The sequence below is a fragment of the Zingiber officinale genome, chromosome 8B (assembly GCF_018446385.1).
Source record: "Zingiber officinale cultivar Zhangliang chromosome 8B, Zo_v1.1, whole genome shotgun sequence".
Classification (NCBI taxonomy): Eukaryota; Viridiplantae; Streptophyta; class Magnoliopsida; order Zingiberales; family Zingiberaceae; genus Zingiber; species Zingiber officinale.
The window spans coordinates 3462725-3487872 of record NC_056001.1 but is presented as its reverse complement, the minus strand read 5'-3'; the positions used below and the strand labels follow the sequence as shown (position 1 = coordinate 3487872).

The following is a 25148-nucleotide window of genomic DNA, read 5'->3' as shown; positions in this document are numbered from 1 at the left end:
TGAAATTTCAGTATGGCTCTTAAACTACTATAGCCTTTTTCTTAATTTTTTTTTATTTCTCAAACCCCTTTAAAAAATCTCTCATTGGAGATGCCCAAGCAAATATGGTGCGTCTTTCCATGATGGACAAAACTGAGGATGAAATTAAGCATTCAACTACAAGAGGTTATATTAATCTCCAGAATTAACAGAACTCAAAACTAAGTCTTACATTGGAAACCAAGCATTGAAGTTGTACTAAGATGGCCAAGAAAATACTAATACCCACCCTTGAGGTCGTTGACCACATCATATGGGATAGGCGTGACAGTCTCAAGTGTAGCACCTTCTACCATGAAGCCAGGCTTAGGGCCCTCTGGTTGGCGCTTAGTGCTGATGATTTCACCTCTAGCTTTCGCCTCAGCCTTTAGTTGGTCGTTCTTCTTCACCCTCGCACGGAAGTCTTCTTGGCACCTGGAAGGCAGCACATGCTCCACACGGACATGAATTCTCTTCCTGATAATCCGATTGCCAACCTGGATAGACAAGTTGTTGAGACAACCTACTAACAGAAACGAGACATGCACAGAGCTAAACTTGGATTTAGGCATAACTAAATTGGACCATGGAAACAAACAACTTGAATACCGGATTAAATCAACCAATCAAATAGGAACAGGATAAGACCTCAAAAGTCAAACCAACCATGATCAAAAGCAAGCCAACCTTCTTAACCGGCAAGATATGTTCTGAATGTTGGAATGAGCACCATAAAAGATTGACTGAAAGAAACTGAGCTAACAATAAGATACTCCTCACTTCTCATAGTTAATAGCACAAGTGGAAACAATTTCGTCTCTATTCTTCTTAGCATAGTAAAAACACAATTTCATGACAAAGGCTTTGTATTGATTGTGCTCAATTGACAAAGACTTCAGCCAAAAATAAAATAAAATACAAGTGGCAAAACTACCCATCTTAGATAATGTGGAAACAAGAGAAAAAAGAAGAATAACAACTTGTTTTGGAGCATGAATTCAATGCCATAGTCGAAAGTGATTCTCAATAATTACAATCGCATATCTTGTGTTCAGAATCAAATCCTATGTTTGGATGAATTGGAAATGTCACTTCACTTCTTAAGAAAGTTGACTATCAGGAGTATGGCAGCCAAGCAGCTCCTCTGGAAGATGGAATACAAAAGAGCTAAGAATAAACTCCTTGAGCTCACAATTTGGCATTAACTTAAGAACACAAGTATAACGTGTGATAAATTTCATGGAACTCATAAATACTTGGTCGCTCTAACAAGTCAAGAAGATTTTCACTAAAAAGGTTCTGCTTGTCAAGAGTGCGCAAGTTAGTTAAATGCGGGCATCTAAGAAATCTTGAAAAGAAAATGATTTCAAAAGGCTTTGACAATTAGATATTATAGTTCCCAAATTTGTTGATGTCTAATAAATGAATTCATTAAAAATACTGGCCAGGAATTCCAATTACATATTGTAATATCTCCAAACAAGGGCTGGGATGATACTAGTCGGACTTTGAGGATATGGAAGAGAGGTGATCAAATTCCACCTTTGGGCTTGAAGGAATTTTAGACTATTGGTATCACTTTTAAATGAATTCTAAAACAAACGATCACATCCAGTTTGAGCAACTTCGTCTCAGAATCCACGTATTTCCCATTTGTGTGCCAGCAAAAAAAACTTTTACGTCTTATGATATGAAGAATCCCGTATTTATTTATATTGTATAAAGGAAAGTTGAGACATATATATTATTCACAGAAGAAGTCTCCTCTGAAGCATTAAATATCAGAAATTTAGTCATGAATAGCGGATGAATGAGATAATAAAAAAAACCTGCTTGTTGATTTCGACGCCGATGGCGCGCTTAGTGACATTCCAGACGCTACCGGTACGGCCATGGTAGAACTTGTGCGGCATGCCTTTGTGAACGGCGCCGTTCACCTTGATGTCGACATAATCTCCGATCTTATAGGTGCGAAGGTAGGTAGTCAGGGGGATGTACCCCTTCTTCCGGAAGGGACGGGAGAAGAGATCTCTTGTGCGGGAACGAACACCATGACCAGCCGGCATCCTCTCCGGCCCGTCTTTTCCTTCGCAATCTACCGCAGCCTGCGGCCTTGGACTCTACGACGAATAGCGGAAGTGCAGATGAAATTAGGGTTAACGATGCGAAGGAATTTATAGGGAACCATCGACTATGCGCAGGCTCGATATCAGTCACCGGCCCATCAAGAACATCAAATGGGCCGAAAATGCTATTTGATTGAGAAATTGTGCAAAAACTTAGGAAAAACTAGTTTTCTGGCCGCGTGATTTTAAAATGGGATATAAATCACATGCGCAGCACGTGCACGCAAGTCAGTGTATTCAACTGGCGTCCGAGCGGGACCCACCAATCCAACGGCTATCGTCGCCCTATCATGAGCCAGCTCCGGCCAATCTCGTCACCGATCCGCTCCGGGCTGCCTCGAGGTCTCTCTCCCTCTTTCCCCTTTGTGGCGAAGAAGAAGGCAAGTGAGAGAATCGAAGGGCGAGCTATACTCAGCTGAATCGGTGGAAATCTAGAGCGGATCGAATCCAGAAGAAATCTCCTCTCCTCGCCCTTTTTCTCGCCCATCACTGCTTGCTCTGGAAATATACCCCATCGAATCCAGAAAGTGGTTTTGCGGTTCGATCCTTGTGCTCGGTCATCTAGGGTTGTAAGATCGATACTCTGCATGCGCAGCGATGGCTTCTCTTTACCCGTGTCACTTCAGTGCTGTCCAGGTATTCCAATCGATGGCACGGAGTGCGTTACTGGAGGAAAGGGAGGATGAAGTGTTTCCGCCTTACTTTTTTGAGTCTCGGCTTGAATTCCTTTATTGATGCAGGTTGGTGCGTATTTCTTGGAGCATTACTATGGGATTCTCCAGCAGCAGCCGGAACTAGTACACCAGTTCTACACGGAAGGGAGTTCAATGGTGCGTGTTGATGGGACTGCAACAGAATCTGCGACTGGGATGGTGGTACTATTCAGCAAATCCGAGTCCTTTTCCCCCCGTTGGTTCATTTGATTCTATTCTGTATCATTGCGCACTGGAAACAGTTGTGTTATCAGTTATCACTATGGCATGAAACCAAAAAAGTCTCGTATATGCGATTTTGGACGAGTTTCTAATTTTATAGATCGTATTTATTTTCACTTTGTTCATTTTTCAGTAGGTTTCTTTTGCAATCTAGATCTTTCACTCTATTTTTTGGGATGGAATTGCCTTCTTGCAGCCTACAAGTTTTCTAAGTAATGATGGTATGCATAGTTTTCTGTTGCTTCCCATTATATATATATATATATTGTGTTGCATATTCTTAGAGATACAATTTTTCAAAAATGGATGCATTTATTCTCCCATAAACGAAGAGCAGTTCTGATTCACTCGGGGAATAGCAATGTTGGGTATAACATGATAATGCACCCGAACATGCTTTAAAACATGACTTCTGTACTAAATGAATGAGCGAAAATATATTCATTTATGAATACATGATATGTGATTCTGACATAATGAAATGCTAGTTTTAAAACACTAATAAATTCTATATGCATCAATGCAAATAATGGATCAAACATTAAGCAAATTTATGGCTTTTCATCTGACAGAAGAAGAATTAAAAAATAAACAGAAGCTTAAAATTGTTATCGAATGGTTATGTTAATTAACATGAAGTCATTAATATTCCTCATGATTTTATTACACAATTGTTCTACTAGCATAGTATTATTTAGTATTTACTCTTGTCCCTCTTTCATAAGTCCAATAACCTAATCATCCTTAATGCGTTTTCTCTCAAGTCTATGTTTTCGGTAGATTTAAGTCTTATCTATTTATTTGGTCAAGATGCAAAAGCAAAATGAATGCCTGAATGCCTATGCTTCTGGTTAGGGCTGGGGAAAATACCAAAAATTTCGGTATACCACATATACTATACGGTTATTTACCGTTTATATCGAAATTTTTGGTATACTGAAAAGTTCGGTACAATATTATACCGTATTGAAATTTTTGGTATCAGTATCAGTATACAATTTACGATTTTTCGATATTTCAGTATATACCGAAATTCCAGTATATTATTTTATATATTATTTATTATTTTATTAAGTTTAAAAGTTGTATTGGGATTTGACCATATAGGTAGGACTCAGTCATAAAAAACGAAAAGGAATTATGATTAAATATAAATTATTTATTATTCTTTAAAAGGTGTATGGGTAACAACCATCCCCAAACCCTTGTGCAGCTTCGGCGTAGACCACCGGTGAGTGTCTTTCTCTCCTCCTCTCTTCTTCTTCCTCTCTTTGTCTATCTCTCCTCCGTCGTCCTCTCTTGCGCCCTCTCTTGCACCTACGTTGCGTTGCTCGCATAAAGTCAAACATGGAATCGCATCACCAACGAACGGCAGCCCTTTCCTAATTCGGCTGCCGCCCTCCCTTTTACCCTTCTTTTTCTTCTTGTGAGTGGGACTTCTTTTTCTTCTTGTGGGTGGGGATGACTTATATTGAATTTTGTGATAACAACGCTGGTTTTTGTGATGGTCTGGCTAGATTTTGTGAAAGCTACCTTGGGGGTGGCTATTATGCTTTAATTTGTGATAGCAATGCTGAGTTTCATGATGGCCTTGCTGGATTTTGTGGAAACTACCTTTCATTGTCTCCACCTCGTCAATAGTCAATACGTACGTAACATACCGTCTATAATTGTTTTTCATGTTGTAGCAGCTACGATTGCGTAGTTGCTACAACTATGACCTTCGAAAGTTTGTTACACAGTTGTAGCAGCTATGGGTTCGTAACTGTTACACAGCTATAATTGTGTAGCAAACTTCTGAAACCATAACTTTTGAATCAGATATTAGAATGAGACGATTTTTTTTTTAAATTATAGATCTCTGAACGAACTTTGATTCAAAAAAAAAGATTGGATAATTCTGTTATCTGAGTCAAAAGTTATGGTATTCGTAAGTTTGCTACACAATTGCAGCAGCTACACATTTTGTAGCAGCTATATAGTTGTAGCAGGATGGTTTCATAGCTACTCCAATTGTAACTGCTATAAAAAAAATAATTGTAGTTGTAGCAGTTACGAAACCATAGCTCCTACAACGTGAAAAACAATTGTAGTTGTAGCCCGTAACTGCTACAACTGTGTAAGAGGTAATGCCTACCAAAAGATGGTATACTGTACCAAATTTCGGCATACTAAAATTTTCCGTATGAAACTCATACCATATGGAAAATTCGTTACACTGAAACTTCATTATATTGAATTTTCAGTAGGGTATCAGTATAAATTTTTTTATACCGAATTTTTTGGTACGGTATACGGTATGAGAATTCGGTTTCGGTATACCGTACCGACCCAACCCTACTTTTGTCATATTTCTTTCTGATATTATTATTTAGTAATCACTTTGTGTAAACTTTGTTATGATAATTTTCATCAATAAGTTCTATATCCATAGACTTCAATCCATGCGATATTCAGGTAGTTGAATATTTAATTTCAAGTGCTCAGAGACCATTATGCTTTCCCTTTTCCTGTGTTTTCTTTTTGGGCTGGGGCTTGGAGGTAGGAATCGGATGTCTGTTTCATGATGATTTCATAATGTAAATTAATGCTTCATTTTTTTTAAATGGCGATCTATCAAGTGTTTGCATGAACTGCTATTTGGGCATGGAACAATATCATCTATAACTTATTTTTCATAATCACAATAACAATACGAGATCATTTATTCCATTTAGTTGTTTGGTGGAATTCACAGATTTATATATACTATATGTATGTATATAGTGCAATATTTCCTCTTTTGATTGAGTAAACCATGGCAGGAAAAATCAGTGAAACTATTCTAGATTGGTCGAGTTGGATTAAGGGTGACCTTGTTAGGTCGGATTATTCCCCATTTTCTGAGCAGATAATCAAAACTCTAAGAATTTATGTGAGAAAAGGCTAGTAAAGCATCCAATTGGTTAGATTTCAAAGTAAATTGAATGAGTTGAGCTTGAATATGAATCAGTTTCAAACGGTGAGACTTTCTAAGACTACAGGGGACTAAAGGTGGAAAGAAGAATAATTGATAAAAAAATAAAAAGTTTATATCAAGAATAATAAGTCTCACACGATGGCAAAGGAACCTATCTTGGTTGGGACCGGTGGAGAGACAACAGAGTAGTAGAGCAACTCTGGTGCAACATGGAGAGGGGTAGGAGCAATATCAACAAAGCTATTGAGGGGCACTCAAGTGGTAGGAAGTAGTCTTTTGACAGCACTCACTTCCGTCAACATTATGCGGGGTGGTATTGAATGTGTATAGGTGACAATTTTATTTAATTAACTAGAAATTTAGATATATTATAGTAAAAGGTGATTACATTCATCCCAATTGTCTCTCACAGTTCGTCCCTAGGCTATGTGAAGGGAGGTAAATCACAGAGTCAACTTATAGCTGACCATCAAGTAGTTAGAGGGTGGAAGCAGAAATTTAGATATATGTATATTAGGTTTGTGGTGAATGATTCAATTTTTACAGCCCAATAAAATAGTAAGTAAATAGGGTAAGGACTAAGGATCATTATCTTCTATCATTAAGAATAGGTATGGTAAATATAATATAGTAATCATATTAGGAAGAAGTGTAGTTCCCGAAAATGTGCGATGCACTGGCTATAGTTGGTAAGAATTTTCTTTTCATAATTATTGTGTATTATAGGAAAATGTCAGTAGAATATATACAGTAACAATTTGATCATTAATTAAATATAATATATAAATAACCTTATGATTTATAACGTATTTGGACATATAAGTCAAAGGATGGGTGAACTTATATTCCATTCATTGGTTGTTTTGCTTGAATTATGATCCATCAGTTGGGACAAGGCCCACCCAAATCAAAAGATGGATAGGAATAATTGGCTAATTACTAAATTAACACTATAGTTTTTACAAATTACCTAAATGTTCACTAGCTTATCGTTGAATTCCATCACATGCCGTCAACACAGATTTGTGAAGAACATCATACGTCACCACGCATGCACGAACATCGTCCATGCAATTGCAACTCCAGTGTTTGCTGTACCTTAGCACCAACAACGACTGCCTGCTTCACCAATTTTCGTCACTTGAAAAAATAACATTGATTAATTACAATTGATTGTTTTTGAGAGGTTTGATTAATTATAATTTTACATTTAAATAAATAGATAAATTACAAATTGAGCACTGGGCTGCCCTTTTTTTTTAGATAAATTACAAATTGAGATTAAGAGCTTTAAGAGGTTGCTTGAGAAAAATTTAAATTATTTGATTTTAGTAATTAAATTAAAATTTGAGATTGACTTTTTTTTCTTACTACTATGGTAACCATGTCACTATCCATATTTAAAAAATATATCATGGAGTTGATTGATAATTGAAAATTTGAAATTTTATTATACCAGTGTCACGTGGTATCTGTTTGCATGTAAAATTGTCTTGTTTTAAGGTGGCTTTATGTGGTTATGACCACAGGTTTGATGTGTAATCTTCATTTGGAAATTTAATTTGTCATTGCCTTTACAGCAGTAGTTATCATGTTTTCAGTTTTAAGTAATTTAGTTTTAAGTAACTGTATGTTGCTGATTTTTTTTCTTGAGACTTCCTTGAATATACAAGGTTGTAAATCTGCACTACTGACAGCAATGTGCTAACATTTTGCAGCAAATTCATCATCTTGTTATGTGCCTTAATTTCAAGGGGATAGAGATTAAGTCTGCCCATTCTTTGGAGTCTTTGAATGGTGGAGTTTTGGTGATGGTTTCTGGTTATGTGCAGTTGGAGGATTATAGTATTAGGAGGAAATTTGTGCAGACCTTTTTTCTTGCTCCTCAAGAGAAAGGATATTATATTCTCAATGACATGTTTCACTTCCTTGAGGAGGAACATATTTTTGAGCACCCTGCGACCCTTGTATCTCAGACTGATTTTGGGACCAAGTTAAACATGTCGAGTCCTGTACCAGAAGCAGGTAGTATTCTGTTTGAGAAAATATGTCATTATTTTTTTCTTCATGAACACATTGTTTAATAGAAAATACTAAATCTATCATCTGCTTAGGGCTCAAATTTGCTTGGATGATATTTCTTTTCCTTGTTTCTTGCACATTAAAAACTAAAAGTATTTATGGATGTAAAATTCTGTATATGAACAAATAATATGCTATATTTTGATATATGACACATCCAAAAGTCATTTCTGTTTTTCAGTGAAACATTATTATTAGCATAGACTGGTTCTGTTCTTTGCTTAGAACTAATTTTTTGCTTCCATTTCAAATTTGTACCTTTCTACGGAGCATGTTGAAAAAGTAAAAAACACATATGTACATGATCAATAACAAATGCTATATGGTTAAGAAGGTTTATACAAAGTAATGAAGATCACTTTTGATTGCAATTGAATTATCTATCCAATTTGTATATGTGCTTTTTAGAATATATATAAATATATATATATATATACACACACACACACACACACACAAAAACAATTTGCTTGAGGGGCCCCATCGTCATCTTTATTTCTTTTCCTACTTTGCCTCAGTGCCATTTATCATCTTATCAACAAGCTGCATTATTACATAACTTTTACACGTAGTGGACTCTATTATTAGTGATGGAATCATTCTTTTGGAAAAAGTGGCTCCCCGGGGCTCAACTTTTCTCAAAAGTAACTTTAGCCATGAGTGCTATGATGGTTTTTCCCAGGACACCTTTCACCGTGTCATCTGCTCCTTGCGTCTCGTCCATGGACTCATCAACTTGCTTTAGGAAGTGCCTCTGATCATCTGATAAAGATGCTTTATTGGTGATGTGATGCACCAATCTTGACAGGGCATCTGCCAACTCATTGTTCGCCCCCGAGATGTGTTCAAACTTGATGTCAACACCTGTACCAGTAATATAGTCAGTAAAATTTATCCATCTTACCCGGGATGGTTTGTTATTCACGGATTTGTTGAAAAACTTGATTATAGCATGACATTCCGTGCGTAATGTTATCTCTTTTCTGTCCAGGTAGTGGATCTTCATTGCGGTTAATGCCTCCATACATGCATATATTTCAGCATCAATTGTTGATTTTACTGTTGAGAACTTTCCACTGGCATAGGCACAGATTTTTTCTGTATTTCTTGGGTCATACTGTTTTTCTTTCCACTTACAGACGCCTCCCCATCCTTCCATGCTGCCTTCTGTTTCAATAATAACATATGCATGGTTAGGGGGTAACTCTAGGTCAGACAAAGATTGTACCAGTGACTTGATTTGTCGAATTATAGCCCAATCTGATTCCTTAAAACGCCGATCGCCGTGTGGAGATGTTTTTGAATACAGTGGTCCCAATATTTTACGGAGATTAGGTATATGCGACCTTGCATAATTTAATATGCCCAGAAATGATCTTAAACTCTTCAAAGTAAGCAGGGTTTTTTCATCAAAATCAATAACTTTCTTAATAATGTGCTGCTGTAGTCGTATTTTCCGATTACCAACGACTACGCCCAAGAATTCCATTTCTGGTTGGGCTATCTTCATCTTTGTTTGAGATAAGACCAAACCTTCCTTTTGACAAATTTCCAGTACTATATTGAGATGAGCACAGTGTTGTTCTTCATCTTCAGAGAATACCAAAATGTCATCAATATAAACTACCAGGAACTTTTCACATCCTTTAAAAGAATTGTCCATTTTCCTTTGGGTTCTTTACCCTTCTTTTCTTGCTTGGTGACTGGATCCACTGTGGTTCTTGATTGGACTATGAAGGCCATCGTCCTATGCCGGCTCATGCTGGGCTGAATTACCTTTAATTTTAATAAGGCCTCAATATGTACTTTAAAAGTTGCTTCCATTGCTGGTGTGACATGCTTCAAGGGTTTATCCTGTATTGTAATATCAGGATTTATAATATCCAAAGTACATATTACCTTGTTTTTTGACCAGTGTAGTAATGGATCTTCTCCAATGTATCCAGCATCCTTTAACTTCTGCATGGTTGTGGCGTATCTCATCTTGAAATCAACGGCTGTTAAGGAATGTTGAGGGATAAATAGATCTTCATGCATACTTAAATATTCTTCTTCATCCATATCCAGCTCTGAAATGGCTTTTGCTGTAATGAATACTTCTGGAGAGGTTTTTATGGTAGTAATTTCTTTATAGAAGGTAATTTCAGATCCTTCTATTCGTAGCCCTCCAGCCATGGATTTGATAAAATTGCATCCTACCAACATTTGAATCCCATCTTTCAAATTCATTTCTAATTGGTAGGTAAAAGGAATTCTGAATTTGTGAACCCCAATCATCATGTATCCATTTCTGAGTTTTTTAGTGGCCTCTTGTTGTGAATTAATACCAGAAAAAAGGACCTTATAACTTATCTCTTCAAAGGCTTCTTTTGGTAAAGCATTTTGACAGATACAACAGGTTGTAGCACCTGTTTCTAGAATAGCTTGAACCTTTGTGTTATTAATTCCTGGAATCTGGAGAATAATTTCAATATTGTAGAGGCGATTAATTAATGACTTCCTGGCGGCCGAGAATATCAATTCACCAGAAGACCTTGACTCTTCAATTTCTGTTGAGCCAAAAGAACTAGTCCCTCGAATTGTTTGTCTTAAATCATTTACTTCTATTACTAGTGGTGTCATAATTCTTTCAAAAACCAGTTGAGAAATTGATCTGCCATGCTCAAGAGATAGTGTTAAATCAGAAAAATTGTAGATCAAAAGACATACCTCCCTGAGCATGGTAGATTTACAGGTGCTACAACTGGTTTTGACTCTGACTTCCGGGGGGAGGTATGTCTTTTGATCTACAATTTTTCTGATTTAACACTATCTCTTGAGCATGGCTGATCAATTGCTCAACTGGTTTTTGAAAGAATTATGACACCACCAGTAATAGAAGTAAATGATTTAAGACAAACAATTCGAGGGACTGGTTCTTTTGGCTCAACAGAAATTGAAGAGCCAAGGTGTGAATTGATATTCTCGGCAGCCATGAAGTCATTAATTAATCGCCTCTACAATATTGAAATTATTCTCCAGATTCCAGGAATTAATGACACAAAGGTTCAAGCTATTCTAGATGCAGGTGCTACAACCTGTTGTATCTGTCAAAATGCTTTACCAAAAGAAGCCTTTGAAGAGATAAGTTATAAGGTCCTTTTTTCTGGTATTAATTCATAACAACAGGCCACTAAAAAACTCAGAAATGGATACATGATGATTGGGGTTCACAAATTCAGAATTCCTTTTACCTACCAATTAGAAATGAATTTGAAAGATGGGATTCAAATGTTGGTAGGATGCAATTTTATCAAATCCATGGCTGGAGGGCTACGAATAGAAGGATCTGAAATTACCTTCTATAAAGAAATTACTACCAAAAAAACCTCTCCAGAAGTATTCATTACAGCAAAAGCCATTTCAGAGCTGGATATGGATGAAGAAGAATATTTAAGTATGCATGAAGATCTATTTATCCCTCAACATTCCTTAACAGCCGTTGATTTCAAGATGAGATATGCCACAACCATGCAGAAGTTAAAGGATGCTGGATACATTGGAGAAGATCCATTACTACACTGGTCAAAAAACAAGGTAATATGTACTTTGGATATTATAAATCCTGATATTACAATACAGGATAAACCCTTGAAGCATGTCACACCAGCAATGGAAGCAACTTTTAAAGTACATATTGAGGCCCTATTAAAATTAAAGGTAATTCAGCCCAGCATGAGCCGACATAGGACGATGGCCTTCATAGTCCAATCGGGAACCACAGTGGATCCAGTCACCAAGCAAGAAAAGAAGGGTAAAGAACGGCTTGTCTTCAACTACAAGACGCTGAATGACAACACCCATAAAGATCAATACTCATTACCAGGGATAAACCTCATTTTAAAGAAAATGGGTAACAGCAAGGTCTTCTCAAAGTTTGATCTAAAATCTGACTTTCACCAAGTCATGATGGCAAAGGAGTCAATACCCTGGACAGCATTCTTAGTACCACAAGGCCTGTTTGAATGGCTAGTAATGCCATTCGGATTAAAAAATGCACCCACCGTTTTCCAAAGGAAAATGGACAATTCTTTTAAAGGATGTGAAAAGTTCCTGGTAGTTTATATTGATGACATTTTGGTATTCTCTGAAGATGAAGAACAACACTGTGCTCATCTCAATATAGTACTGGAAATTTGTCAAAAGGAAGGTTTGGTCTTATCTCCAACAAAGATGAAGATAGCCCAGCCAGAAATGGAATTCTTGGGCGTAGTCGTTGGTAATCGGAAAATACGACTACAGCAGCACATTATTAAGAAAGTTATTGATTTTGATGAAAAAACCCTGCTTACTTTGAAGGGTTTAAGATCATTTCTGGGCATATTAAATTATGCAAGGTCGCATATACCTAATCTCCGTAAAATATTGGGACCGCTGTATTCAAAAACATCTCCACACGGCGATCGGCGTTTTAAGGAATCAGATTGGGCTATAATTCGACAAATCAAGTCACTGGTACAATATTTGCCTGACCTAGAGTTACCCCCTAACCATGCATATGTTATTATTGAAACAGATGGCAGCATGGAAGGATGGGGAGGTGTCTGTAAGTGGAAAGAAAAATAGTATGACCCAAGAAATACAGAAAAAATCTGTGCCTATGCCAGTGGAAAGTTCTCAACAGTAAAATCAACAATTGATGCTGAAATACATGCATGTATGGAGGCATTAACCGCAATGAAGATCCACTACCTGGACAGAAAAGAGATAACATTACGCACGGAATGTCATGCTATAATCAAGTTTTTCAACAAATCCGTGAATAACAAACCGTCCTGGGTAAGATGGATAAATTTTACTGACTATATTGCTGGTACAGGTATTGACATCAAGTTTGAACACATCTCGGGGACGAACAATGAGTTGGCAGATGCCCTATCAAGATTGGTGCATCACATCACCAATAAAGCATCTTTATCAGATGATCAGAGGCAATTCCTAAAGCAAGTTGATGAGTCCATGGACGAGACGCAAGGAGCAGATGACACCGTGAAAGATGTCCTAGGAAAAACCATCACAGCACTCATGGCTAAAGTTACTTTTGAGAAAAGTTGAGCCCCGGGGGAGCTACTTTTTCCAAAAGAAATGATTCCATCACTAATAATAGAGTCCACTACGTGTAAAAGTTATGTAATAATGCAGCTTGTTGATAAGATGATAAATGGCACTGAGGCAAAGTAGGAAAAGAAATAAAGATGACAATGGGACCCTCAAGCGCACCCGGTCTTTATCTTATTCCTTCTAAAACCTCTATATAAGCCCTAGTTTGTTAACTTAGAAGGGCAAGCGAGCAAACCTCGAAGTCCTACTTAGTCCTGAGTCCTGTAAGCTTGAGTCGTGTAAGCTTGTGAAGTGTGAGGTGTTTTATTCCAATAAAAATTTCCTGAGTTCAAGTACCGCTCGGTCTAGACTCAGGTATTCCTCTTGTTTAAATCCTACGTTTTTGGTATCACAATTTTGATAATCTGCACACCCTTATATGGGTGACTGTGGGCGATAGCCTACGTGGGATACAGGTCAACTTGTTCAACTCTCGGCTTGCATCAAGTGAGTTAGGATTTTCGCTCACAACTATATTGGTCATTTCCCTCCTCTCCTTTTTCTACTTGTGTTTCAGAATGACACAAAAAGGTGTTGCGATTGCGAAGGTATGTTGAATGTTTGTCTTTTACCCATTGTAGTTTCTAAGAACCAGCTGTGTAAAAACCAGTGCGAGAACACTTTGGTGCTTGATTTCGAAGAACATGACGGTGCTGGTTTTAAAAAATTGCAACATTAGTGCTGGTCTTCAAAAACCAATACCAATTTGGTGCTGGTTTTCAAAAACCCATTGATTACACGTTGGTGTTGATTTTTGCAAACCAACACCAATGTTGGTGTCGGTTTTCACGTTGGTGCTGATTTGCAAAGACCAGCACCAACGTTGGTGTTGGTTTTCAAAAACCCATTGACTACACGTTGGTGTTGATTTTTGCGAACCAGTACCAACGTTGGTGTTGGTTTGCAAACACCAGCACCAATATTGGTGTTGATTTTCAAAAACCCATTGATTACTACATTGGCGATGGTTTTAAACAATGGGCACATTGATGTTGGTTTTAGAAAATCACCACTAATGTGGTGGTGGTTTCTCAAAACCAGCACCACCCAATTTTAAAAAACACAGAAGTTACACCAACGTGTTATTCCATATGTCTGAAAAACCAACATCAATGTGCTACTGCAATATGAAAATTAGCACCACCCCAACATATTGATAAAGACATATAAGTCAGAAAACATATTGGTATATCAATGTCAAAATCTTAGAACCATTATTTGTGCATATTTACACTTGTTTATTTATGTTAACAATGTACACGTGTCAAAATCTTGCATTTTTAACAAATGTTTTTGCCTAGATTCTTATATATTTAAAATTCCTTCTAAATTTGTTAATTTTATTAGTTGTTTATTTTATGAACTGATGGTATAGTTGAAAGAAAACCACTGGCAGGTTTTGTTTGCTTTGAATGCTACGTGAATAGCTTGCCCTTGTAATTATAGTAGGATGATTTTTGTCCTAGTTTGATATGCTAAAGGTGAGATGTCATTGTTTCCTGAGCTAATTTCACTAACAAATGTTGTTAACAGAGTCAGAATATTCGATTTATTGGCATATTGATGTATTCAGTCATAGAGGCAGTTTCCTAATTATGTGAGTTTTGAACTAATCCTTAATTTGACTGGTGTACCTAATATGTACAATTTATAGTATAAAGAAAATAAAGTAACGTAGGTGTTCAAAACGTGAGGTTGACAGTGATAGCATTTTAGGCCAGCAATTGATTTGTTTCATTATTGGTGTTATTGCCCTATTTTAGTCATTGTAAGAATTCCAACTTTCATGTAATTCCTAAGAAGTTTCTCAAATATGTTATTTGCCACTGTATATGGCTGTCTCATATTAAGAGTTGGGAAGTTGTGGGAATGGACTGCTGCTCTGTAATGAATTTGGTCAGACAAATGAACAATCTTCTCCTATACCTACTGTGTCTATTTTTATGTACAATGAAGGTCCATAGCCTTTCATAGGTCACAAAAAAATTAGCTCCTTGTCTGGATATTTAACAATTTATTTCTTTCACTGAGCATGAGCTTGTCTGACTTTGGCAGTTCCTGACTATATACTACAAGATGAAGTTCAGGCTCAGGACTTGTTGTCTCTAGTGCAGGCGGAAGAAAATGACACAGTAGAGAATTATAGCAACCCTGAAGCACCACAACAACTTCCAGTTTTGGATGAACGATTAGGTGAATCTTTTGCTGAAGAGATTGTGCCATATCCAATTGCCTTGGAGACCACAAGAGATCCACCTCCTGCAACCACTGAAGAACCTGTTGGAGAGCCAACTAAGCACACATATGCCTCCATTGTATGCAAAAGTTATTTCTCTGTTATATTTTCTTACAGGTTATTCCTTAGGAGACTGATGTTATTTGTGTCCCAGCTTCGGGCTAAAGGCCAATCTGGTCCATCTATGCATCCAGCACCTGTAGTAAAGACATCTCTGGTGGTTTCAGAACAGGCCCATTCCTTTTCCCAACGATCCCATCCTGCTATTTTTCCTGAGAACACTGCCTCTGAGGCAATTGAGGAGGCTCTAGTAGTTGAGGATGAAGGTTTCTCCCTTCATTTCTTTGTATTTCTTTCTGAAATTATTTGAACAATCCTAATTTTTTTACTTTGCACTTGAAAAGGTGAACCCTCCCATCCATGCCTCATAGTCTCATTGTCTGAAACTGATTGCTTATTATGTGTTTTGTATCTTCTTTCTGAAAAGTGTTTGAACAATCCTGAATTTCTACTTTGCACTTGAAAAGGTCAGCCCTCCCATTTATATTCAGGCCACATAGTCTCATTGTCTGAATCTGATTGCTTATTATATGCTTTGTATTTTCTTTCTGAAAATTGTTTGGACAATCCTCAAATGTTCAACTTTCAGTAACTGATATGCCATGATTATGTGATCTTGGGCACCATTCTGTGTTTCTTCCTTAATACTTAAGTAGTTTTCGATTTTGTTGAAAATTCAGCTTATGTATCAATTCAATTGCTTCTATATTCTTTATGTTTTCACCTGGAGTTTATCTGCTCTAGTGAAAGATCTACTGATCTTAATTTAAGCTTGTTTGAGAATAGTATTTGTTTTGGTCTCAGTTGATTCCAGATCTGTTTATGTTGGAAATCTTCCTTCATCTATCTCGACTTCAGACCTTGAGCAAGTCTTTAAGAATTTTGGTAAATTGAGACCAGATGGTGTTTTTATTAGAAGCCGGAAGGTTGATTTCATTTTGCTTGTTGTACTATTTTGATTTAGTTTTATGCATCTTGATTAATTTTTAACACAGCTATACATGCAAATTTGCAGGAGTCTGATGTTTTTTATGCTTTCATTGAATATCAAGATGCCATTGGTGTACAAAATGCACTTAAGGTATGTGATCTTCCTTAAGTTTATTCTCACAAGTATCAGAGTATATCAACTCTATATAGTAGTATTTTGCAGTATCCTTTCCTATTTCAAGTCTAGTCTGCACCAGTATGATTACGTGTTGAAATCAGTATCTGCGTATTGCAGTGTACATGCTTTTATGCAGTTTCTATATCTTTATTTCTTCTTGTTTATAAAACCAGTTTGAGATCTGACGTATTTTACCGAGGATATTTGCACATAAATCTCCACTATAAAATTTCAGATCTGTTTGTGTTCCAGCTCTGTAAATCTCTACATTAATATATTTGATCCTCATTATTATTTACCAAGTGTTTTTTACTTCTGTAAACTATTTCTAGATTCATATCCTTGTATCTTGTTAGCATACTTTGTTTTTTTTTCCTTCAGAATTCTTATATTGAGGACAACTTGATTTTGCTTAAGATAAATTTAAGTTCTCGTTGTATGTTGAGGATTCTCTCAAATTACATACTTTACATACTGGCTTTTCATTTTCAGGCATCTCCAATACAGTTAAATGGGAGATTGATTCATGTCGAGGGGAGAAGACCTAATAGCGGTGTATCACGAGGAAGTAAGTCCCAGTTTCAGACACCTCTCTTTGGAAACTACTTAAATGCTCAAATTTGAGAAAGAATTAAATATATACATCATTGTTTTTCTTATTATAACTATGATCAGATTTTTGTTCGGATCGGATGATTTTATGTGGCCATTTTGCAAAATGTGAAATTTGCTATGTTATTCCAATTCATCCAACATGGGTATCTGTGTATAGATTCAAATTTCATATTTTTTTTTCCCAACTTTGGAGCATGGGGACTTGCCCAAAAAGCATTTAAGTTTAGGAGCCCAGGTACAAAGACATGACAAATATACATATTAATATTAATCGATATTAATCTTATATAGCTAAAATTAATATATTAATCTAATAATTTAGGGATTATAGATGTTAATTTAGGAGTGTTTAATAGAAATTGCAATTAATATGACTGAATCAGTGTGGTTAGGGGATGATATTGTGAATTTGAACTCAATCGTTGGATCATATGTTATTCAAGTTGAGTTTTCCTTAGGCTCGAACTTGGTCTGAATCAGATCTAGATTGAGTGTTTTATAACTAAACCAATGATGAACCAAATTGAATCGGTTTGATTCATATGGCAAGAATAATGTGTTTTAGAGTTTCCTTTTAGTTTTTTGCCATCGGTTTGCTCTGCAAATTCTGCGGATCTCCACACAACAGACCTCCACGGCTCCACCGCTCTTCATTGTCTCTTGCACTTGGGAATAGCATCCTTGGCTAGCATGCTTCAATGATTATTAATGACTCGTGATGTTGCTCCATCATCGAATAGCTCTCTCCCTCTCCTCCAGTTCTTCTATGTTTTCACCCCTATTTTTCTCCTTTCTTTTATTCTTCTCCTCCACGCTTAATATGTTTTAGAAAAACTCTCATAGTTTCTCCTCACAAGCTTCACAATCCTCATATGTCGTAACCTTATGACACCCCCTCCTCTCACTATTGGGCATTATATGCCAACTAGCTTACTCTGACAATATTTTGAATGACTTCCAACATCAATTCATTTTCCTCGTCAAACTCTCCTTCATTTCTCTTTCCTTTTATTCATTCTCCCCACTTAATCTCCACCTTAGGAAAGCAAGTCCAGCTTGTTGGACTAGTATTTCATAGCTGTGTTGTGTTAATACGAGTAGGAGGGAGGTTGGATGAGTCAAGTCATGGAAGAAATTTTGAACCATAAAGAATTGTAGTCAAATACAGATGTCATTGCAGAAGTAAATGGAAGGGCTTTTTTTTATGATTCAGAATTATGCAATACTATTGAGTCTTGGTGTCTGATGTTCTTTTGCATGATGCAGCGATTAAAATTTAAAATTGCAAGAAAGAAAAAAATGGCAAAAACAATAATAGAAAGCAGTATGTAAAGAATGTATTCATTGTATAAAGTCTAAGTTTCGGCCCTGACATAATTTCTCGTGTAATTATTACTTGCTGAACCTACCATAGAACTATTGAAGCAATAGAGACTGTCTTAATTGTTGTTAATCTTTTTTTTTATGCCATCAAACTTTGTAAATGTGAATACCCTTATGTGTTGAAGCAATAGAGTACTCTTTTACGGTTGAAGGCCATTGCTTTTTCTTGTGAGATACTCGAACATTCACTGCTTGTTACTTAGATTTTTCATTTTAAACTATATATATATATATATATATATATAGTTTAAAATGAAAAATCTAAGTAACACTAGTTAACAATGCTGGCATCTGTATCAAGAATTTTTTTCCCACTCATTAGTTATTGTTCTTAAAGACGACGGTCATTTTTCCTCTTCAGGAAGGGGCAGAGGCAGAGGATACCCATCTGAGGCCTCAGGAGGACGTGTTGGTGGTCGAACTTTTGGGCGAGGTATCAGGCAAGATAGCAATGACAGAGACTATATTAGTCGGGCAAGGGGAAGTGGATACGCTCAACCAATTCAAGAAAGAGACTATTAAATGCTAATGCTCCAGCTCCAGAAGGGATGTCAACGAGCTTCATTAGTTGTTCCCTATTACATGGGAAATATTTCTTTGTTTCCAGATGTTTGACTCTAAGCAATGTCAAGACCTGCCCTTGAGGTTTCTCGGATTTCAAATTTATTCCAATTAATTGGCTGCATTTAGATTTGATTGCATTTAGAAGCATTGCTAGCAGGGATGATAATTTCCTTCGAATATAATATCCAGACTTGGAGGGAGTTTTTAGATCAGATAATTGGGTATGAGTATTTTCATATTTAGGAATGAAGATAAATGTGGTAAAATTTTATTTATACTTTACTTGATATATGAAAAAAAATTTAACCCATTTTTCGTCTTATAAAAAAAAATTAATTTTTTTATCCGGTCACTAATATGTATATTATTTTTTTTTCATGAGAAATTTTCATCCGATCGAAGCAGGTGAGTACATTTGAAATTATTTATTTATTTTTTTTAAAAAAAAGAGAATTTAGATAGTAATAAAATGATGAGTAAGATAGATATGAAAAATATAAGAATGAGGATGAAAATTAAATATGTAATGAATACAGGGACAAATATTATATACAAAGATAGATATGAAGAATATAAAATTCAATTTAAATCCGATCCATTGTCGTATCTTTGTCTGTAGGGGGTTTGAAGCCTCTTTATTCAAAACAATGTTTGAGTTGCTAATCAAGTTTGCAATATAATTTCGTTGCGTGCGCATCAAGCACTTGTTTGAAAGTTCTTCCTTCTTTTGTTAAACCACCAGCGATGGAGCGATCTAAGCCGTTCGATGGAGATAGGGAACAATAGACGCGTTAGCCACGAGCCGACGGATGAACTGTTAATCATGCGGCAGGAAACAGGTATATTTCTGGCAACAACTAGCATCAGATCAACGACGTTGATGGGGGCCTCGGCTTTATGGTGATCCCTGATTTAGTGTAGACAGCGATCTCTTAAGCACGAACGAGTCTCAGCCCTTCTCCGCGTCCCTTGTTCCCCCTTTACCGCTTTACGGCTATCGCTGCCTTTAACCCAAAACCCCTTCGGCTCCTCCGTTGTCGTCTTCTCCACCGATGAAGCCAGTGACCGAAGCGAGCAGCTTTCCCCCCGCACTGTTCCCCCTAAGCGTTCTCTGAAGCAGTGCGTATGGAAGAGGCGATGGAGGCGCGGGGGCGGCTGGTGGGCGATTACATCCTCGGGCCGAAGATCGGGGCCGGGTCCTTTGCGTCGGTGTGGCGTGCGCGGCACCGGAAGTACGGGCACGAGGTGGCGGTCAAGGAGATCGACAAGCAGAGGGTCGACAGCAAGGTCCGCGACTGCCTCCTCAAGGAGGTCAGCATACTCCGCAACATCTCCCACCCCAACATCGTCCGCTTCTTCCAGGCCATCCAGGTCTTTTTCTTATATTCGCCTCTGTTGATTCTACGCTCTATCGCCTTATCTCTATGGCTTTTGTCTGGACAAGAATTTTATATTGGAACGACTCGCTTGAACAGACGGAGGACAAGATATTTCTCGTGTTGGAGTACTGCGCTGGTGGAGACGTTGCAGATTATTTAAATCGGCAGGGAATTCGTGGGAGGGTGTCGGAGGATGTTGCCAGACACTTCTTAAGGCAACTCGGTATGTGTTTATCCTCTACCTTCATCAAGTGTCTCTCTTTAGAGCTTTCATTCTTTGGGAAATTATCTGCGAATGATTTCTGTTGTTGGATTGCTTTGTTGATGTTGAATTGTTGGGTTCATTTCTGCATTTACGTTGAATCGTTCAACAGCTGAAGGATTGAAAGTACTGCGCGAGAATAATCTCATTCACAGGGACCTCAAACCACAGGTAGATAGCCCCCTTTTAATTGTTATCCTTAGTTTTTTTTGTTATTGTTTGTGCTGAGATGCAAATATAACTTCACACATTCTGCTAGTTTCAATTTTATCAGAGAAGCTATTTGCATTACCCTGAAAAGAAAAGGAAAAAAAAGAAAAAAGAACAGTATTACATCATGTTTTTCTGTAGATTTTTCCTCTGATGACTTTTCATTTTTACACCTTTTCAAATTGGTTAACATGCTTTGAGGATAATTATGAGTTTTCTGTTCATCATTTTAGGACCATTGAACTAAAGCATTATAAAGTACATTGGATAAAAGGTACCATTTTGCAGTGTGAAAAAGCAGTGATAAGAAGACATCATAAAGCAACTGTCTATGTAAGCTTATATAATACATAAGAATGATTTCTCCTTTCCAATTCATTATAGTCTCACTCACTTTAATTAAATACTTGTAAGTATATAATTTGGTTATAGCCACTAGCAGCTGGCTTCATCAGTTTTTCTTGGGTTCATGGAGCAGTAGATTAACATAGGGAAGAATGCCAATTCAAAATTGTTAGAGATCCATAGAAGATGGTAATCAAGGATTGCATGCCTAGAAGAGGTTGATATAAAACCCATTAACAAATGTCAAAATGCAAAAATGGTGTTACTGAAGTTTGACCATTGCAAATGAACTGCTATTGCAATAGCTTATGTAAACACATCTCTCGTATGTGTTCTTTATCTGTAATTCTGATATTAAGTATTGCCTATCTCTTTCAATCCATACAATAAGAATATCTCCATCTGGACAAGTTTGCATATGATGTGCTTGAAGGAGTGTGGAGATCTGTTATGGAATCCTTGGATTATAGCTTTCCATTCTTTGAGTTCTAACATTTTATCTAGAAACTCTCTGATGTGATTTACTAACACCCAAACTCACCATGAAATTCTCCTAAAAGTTATGTTGCCACACCAAGTTTGGGGAATTTCAATAGGGTTTGAATTTAGGGCACTTAACTATGTGCCAAATTGTTTATTAGAAAATATTTGTGTTCAAGTTTGTTTAAGCTTAGAGCTCCACTAGAGAAAAAGTTGCCTTGATAATTAATTAAAATTTGATCCACTAATTAACCTTTATGTTGCTTTTTCTATTACAGCATAGATATTTTAAAACCTTAAGGGTGTGGTGTTGTGTATGAGCTTTGTTAATGAACTCTTTGTGTATGATATTTTATTACGGCATTTGTTTCTTTTTGTTATTTATATTTGTTTCATATTAAACAAACACTATCGAAATCTTATTGAGTTGAGTATCAAGCTTGTTCATGAACATTGTATTCATTATAGTGTTATTTGCATTAGACAATTTTGGTTACTACTTACTAACATCCCAAGGTTTAACTTCTTGAGTTCTTGTGATGATTCAAAGTTCCTATGAAAATCTCCAGTAATTTTTTTCCATGTTTTAAATCCTTCTAGTTAGCAAGAAAATATTTTTGATCTATTATCAGAGAAATTCTATTTCAGAACTTGCATTATTATGTAGAATTTCTTGAGAATTTTTAAAATTTTAAATCCTTTTAGTGGTAGATAAAACCGAGTATAATCCACAAATGGAAGGCTTTAGAAACAAAATATAACACTTATATTGAGGATTTTGACTTAAACTCTTTGACACTGATTGTCAAATTCACAAGAAGACACATAAATATTTGGTCTTGAAATTAGAAAAGGTTCATCCTTTGAGTGGATTCCTCTTTGCTATTTATCCTTCATGTTGGTTTTATGGTATATGGAGATTGTATTGCTATGCTAGAGAGACATTCTTGTTATCGTTGTGCACTTACGGTCTTGCATTAAATATGCAGAACCTTCTGTTATCAACTAGTGATGAAACTGCAGTTTTGAAGATTGGCGATTTTGGTTTTGCAAGGTGAGAAACTGATTTAGTTTATCATTCTATATTAATTTGATGACTTGGATTATTGTTCTCATTATGTCAGTCAGTGCAGTGACTTCAGTTAGTTCTCTGATTGGTATCATGTATGGTAATATCAGTTCATAAAACAGCACATTCTGTATTTATTGGCAATTCCACGACCCAGTTATTTATTGCTCAGGTTTGCAAGTGTAGGCGTTGTATCTTAGTATTACATGAATAATACCAGGCAGTTTATTCAGGCATTAGATCTTTCATTCTGTTTTGTGTAATTGTTTAGATGTATTTTACTTATTGTTCAAGAATCTTGTCTAGAATTGTCCCTAGGCTATGGTGCAGGAGCAGAGCACCCATGTAGTCTCTCAAGTACCAATGGTTCGATTCCTAACTATGGCGCACTGTAGGGTATTTTCCTCGGTTGGGTTGCTAGACCGCTTGCTACGAGTGCTTTTGGATTTATCCTGATGACCGTGGAAAATTTTCGTGAATTGGGCCGGTCATTCCCAATACCTGGTGCTATCTTAAAAAAAAAGAAAAAAGAATCTTGTCTAGAATTTAAGTTGGGTAGATTGAAAAGAAGGTTTCGCCTTCATTACGAAGGAATGGAATGTTTTGGTGTTATAATTTTAGCAACATTACTATTCAAATCATACAATGGAGAAAATTCACTACTAAAATAACAATATAACATGCATTCTCACTTTTATGCATAACAATGTATTGTTGCGTTCTGCTAGTAATATTTTCTTATATTGCTTCTGGGTTGCATCTCAGGAGTTTGATGTAACTATGCAAATTTCAAGGTTGTAGGATTGAAATCCTCCCAAAGAGCTAGGCTCATTGGAATATGTCATTGCTTTCTTCTGGATAATAATTTCTTATATTGCTCCTTCGTTGCATCTCAGCACTAGTTAGATACTAATTTTCAATGGTTTTCATGAGAGATCCACCCTAAGCACAGTAAAAAATTTATAGGATTGAACTGTAGGATAGGATCATAAGATCCTAAAACATAATACTATTATAGGATAGGTTCTCTGCATTAGTATTATTACAAACATTTCAAACTTAGATTCTACTTGAAAGTTAAAAAGATCTGTCATATAATCGAAAATTTTCTTATATGATATGACATGTAAAAGATGGACTATTTTAGTGGATGTTAATCTTTAAAATGCGCATGTTGTAGGTATATATTCCATGAAGTTAAGTTTGTCAGGATTGAAATCATACCTAGGAAATCAGAAAACAAAGGATTAAATAGTAAATTTGTGAGATCCCAATCGAATTTATGTCCTACATAGGATCTGAATTTCCCAGTCAAATTTCGGTCACAGAATTATAAGATATCGTAATATTGATTTTAATCTAGATAACCATGGGCAGATGATGTGTATTATTTGACTGGTATTCAACACTTTCATGATTGATATTGTATTGATTGATGGATGACCTTCATTTGGCTGCATAATTTGATAATGAACATATGCATTGATTAACCTTTTTTTTTCTTATTCAACTTGTCTAAATTCCCAGGCATATTTCCTTCAACCCTCATGTTTTTCTTAAGTTTTTATGTTGGACTAAGGTTGAATTTTATAGCTGATCATCAATCAGTTGGTAAAAGTGATAGAGATGGCCAACGTTGCAGTAACAAAAGTTACAAGTTATGTTATGCTATCTTTTGTGGAGCATCGTTATAGAATTTACTGCCATTGACCTAATTAAAGGATAAACTCCCTACATTCGACTCCTAATAGTTTGCACTCATGATTTGGTTGTTGTTTTACTGTCATTGACCTGATTTTTGTTCCTCTTATTCCTTTGCTTCTCCTAGTTCTGATATATGACATTCTGTCAGATATTTAATGCCTCAAGGGTTAGCTGACACATTTTGTGGTTCTCCTTTATACATGGCTCCTGAGATAATTCAGGACAGAAAATACGATGCCAAGATAAGCTTGAGAACATGCTAAAATACTTAGGTGAATATTCTGTCTGTGTTATTAATTGATTGAACTGTTTGTCAAATGCAGGCTGACTTGTGGAGTGTTGGAACAATTCTGTTCCAGCTGGTCACTGGGAAGCTACCTTTTGATGGTGATACTCATCGCCAGGTTGCTAATTTCTTTACTATTGCATTGTTAACCTCATAAAATTGTTAATGATTCCTTTCTTGTTTGCTGT

General features: G+C 36.4%; 3 protein-coding genes across 6 annotated transcripts in view; 2 read left to right on the top strand and 1 right to left on the bottom strand.

Moving 5' to 3' along the window:
• Positions 1–120: 120 nt before the first annotated feature.
• LOC122014716 (60S ribosomal protein L21-1-like) lies at positions 121–2182 on the bottom strand. The gene is made up of 2 exons (XM_042571099.1): positions 1848–2182; positions 121–515 (listed from the first exon to the last, which is right to left on the bottom strand). Exons 1-2 carry the CDS (start codon positions 2082–2084, stop codon positions 258–260), a joined length of 495 nt encoding a protein of 164 aa, XP_042427033.1. The 5' UTR covers positions 2085–2182; the 3' UTR covers positions 121–257.
• Positions 2183–2444: 262 nt separating this feature from the next.
• Positions 2445–19362, top strand: LOC122014715 (nuclear transport factor 2-like). Of its 2 annotated transcripts, none has more exons than XM_042571098.1 (9): positions 2445–2780; positions 2885–3016; positions 7757–8063; positions 15315–15574; positions 15650–15821; positions 16360–16481; positions 16571–16636; positions 17156–17231; positions 19023–19362. In XM_042571098.1, the coding sequence occupies exons 1-9, from the start codon at positions 2742–2744 to the stop codon at positions 19181–19183; spliced, it is 1335 nt and encodes a 444-aa protein (XP_042427032.1). In that variant the 5' UTR covers positions 2445–2741; the 3' UTR covers positions 19184–19362. The 2 variants fall into 2 exon arrangements, with proteins under 2 accessions (XP_042427032.1, XP_042427031.1); XM_042571097.1 differs by having other exon boundaries at positions 2446–2780; positions 2885–3019.
• An 833-nt stretch (positions 19363–20195) lies between these two features.
• LOC122013442 (serine/threonine-protein kinase ATG1a) overlaps positions 20196–25148 on the top strand; it is a 12890-nt gene continuing 7937 nt past the window's right edge. Inside the window, exons 1-6 of one of the 3 annotated variants that reach the window (XM_042569729.1) lie at positions 20196–20596; positions 20701–20827; positions 20979–21037; positions 22891–22955; positions 24823–24916; positions 24998–25078. In XM_042569729.1, the coding sequence (XP_042425663.1) occupies positions 20351–20596; positions 20701–20827; positions 20979–21037; positions 22891–22955; positions 24823–24916; positions 24998–25078 (672 nt within the window). In that variant the 5' untranslated portion in view covers positions 20196–20350. The remainder of the gene's footprint in view (positions 20597–20700; positions 20828–20978; positions 21038–22890; positions 22956–24822; positions 24917–24997; positions 25079–25148) is intronic. The other 2 variants (XM_042569730.1, XM_042569727.1) reach the window with 2 other exon arrangements.

Excerpts from the sequence above, each read along its gene's own strand:
- LOC122014716 (XM_042571099.1), bottom strand. The coding sequence starts at position 2,084 with ATGCCGGCTGGTCATGGTGTTCGTTCCCGCACAAGAGATCTCTTCTCC. Across the intron at positions 516-1,847 it reads GCGTCGAAATCAACAAGCAG|GTTGGCAATCGGATTATCAG; the intron begins GTTTTTTTTATT and ends TTGTCTATCCAG.
- LOC122014715 (XM_042571097.1), top strand. The coding sequence starts at position 2,742 with ATGGCTTCTCTTTACCCGTGTCACTTCAGTGCTGTCCAG. Across the intron at positions 3,020-7,756 it reads AATCTGCGACTGGGATGGTG|CAAATTCATCATCTTGTTAT; the intron begins GTACTATTCAGC and ends AACATTTTGCAG. Across the intron at positions 8,064-15,314 it reads GAGTCCTGTACCAGAAGCAG|TTCCTGACTATATACTACAA; the intron begins GTAGTATTCTGT and ends TGACTTTGGCAG.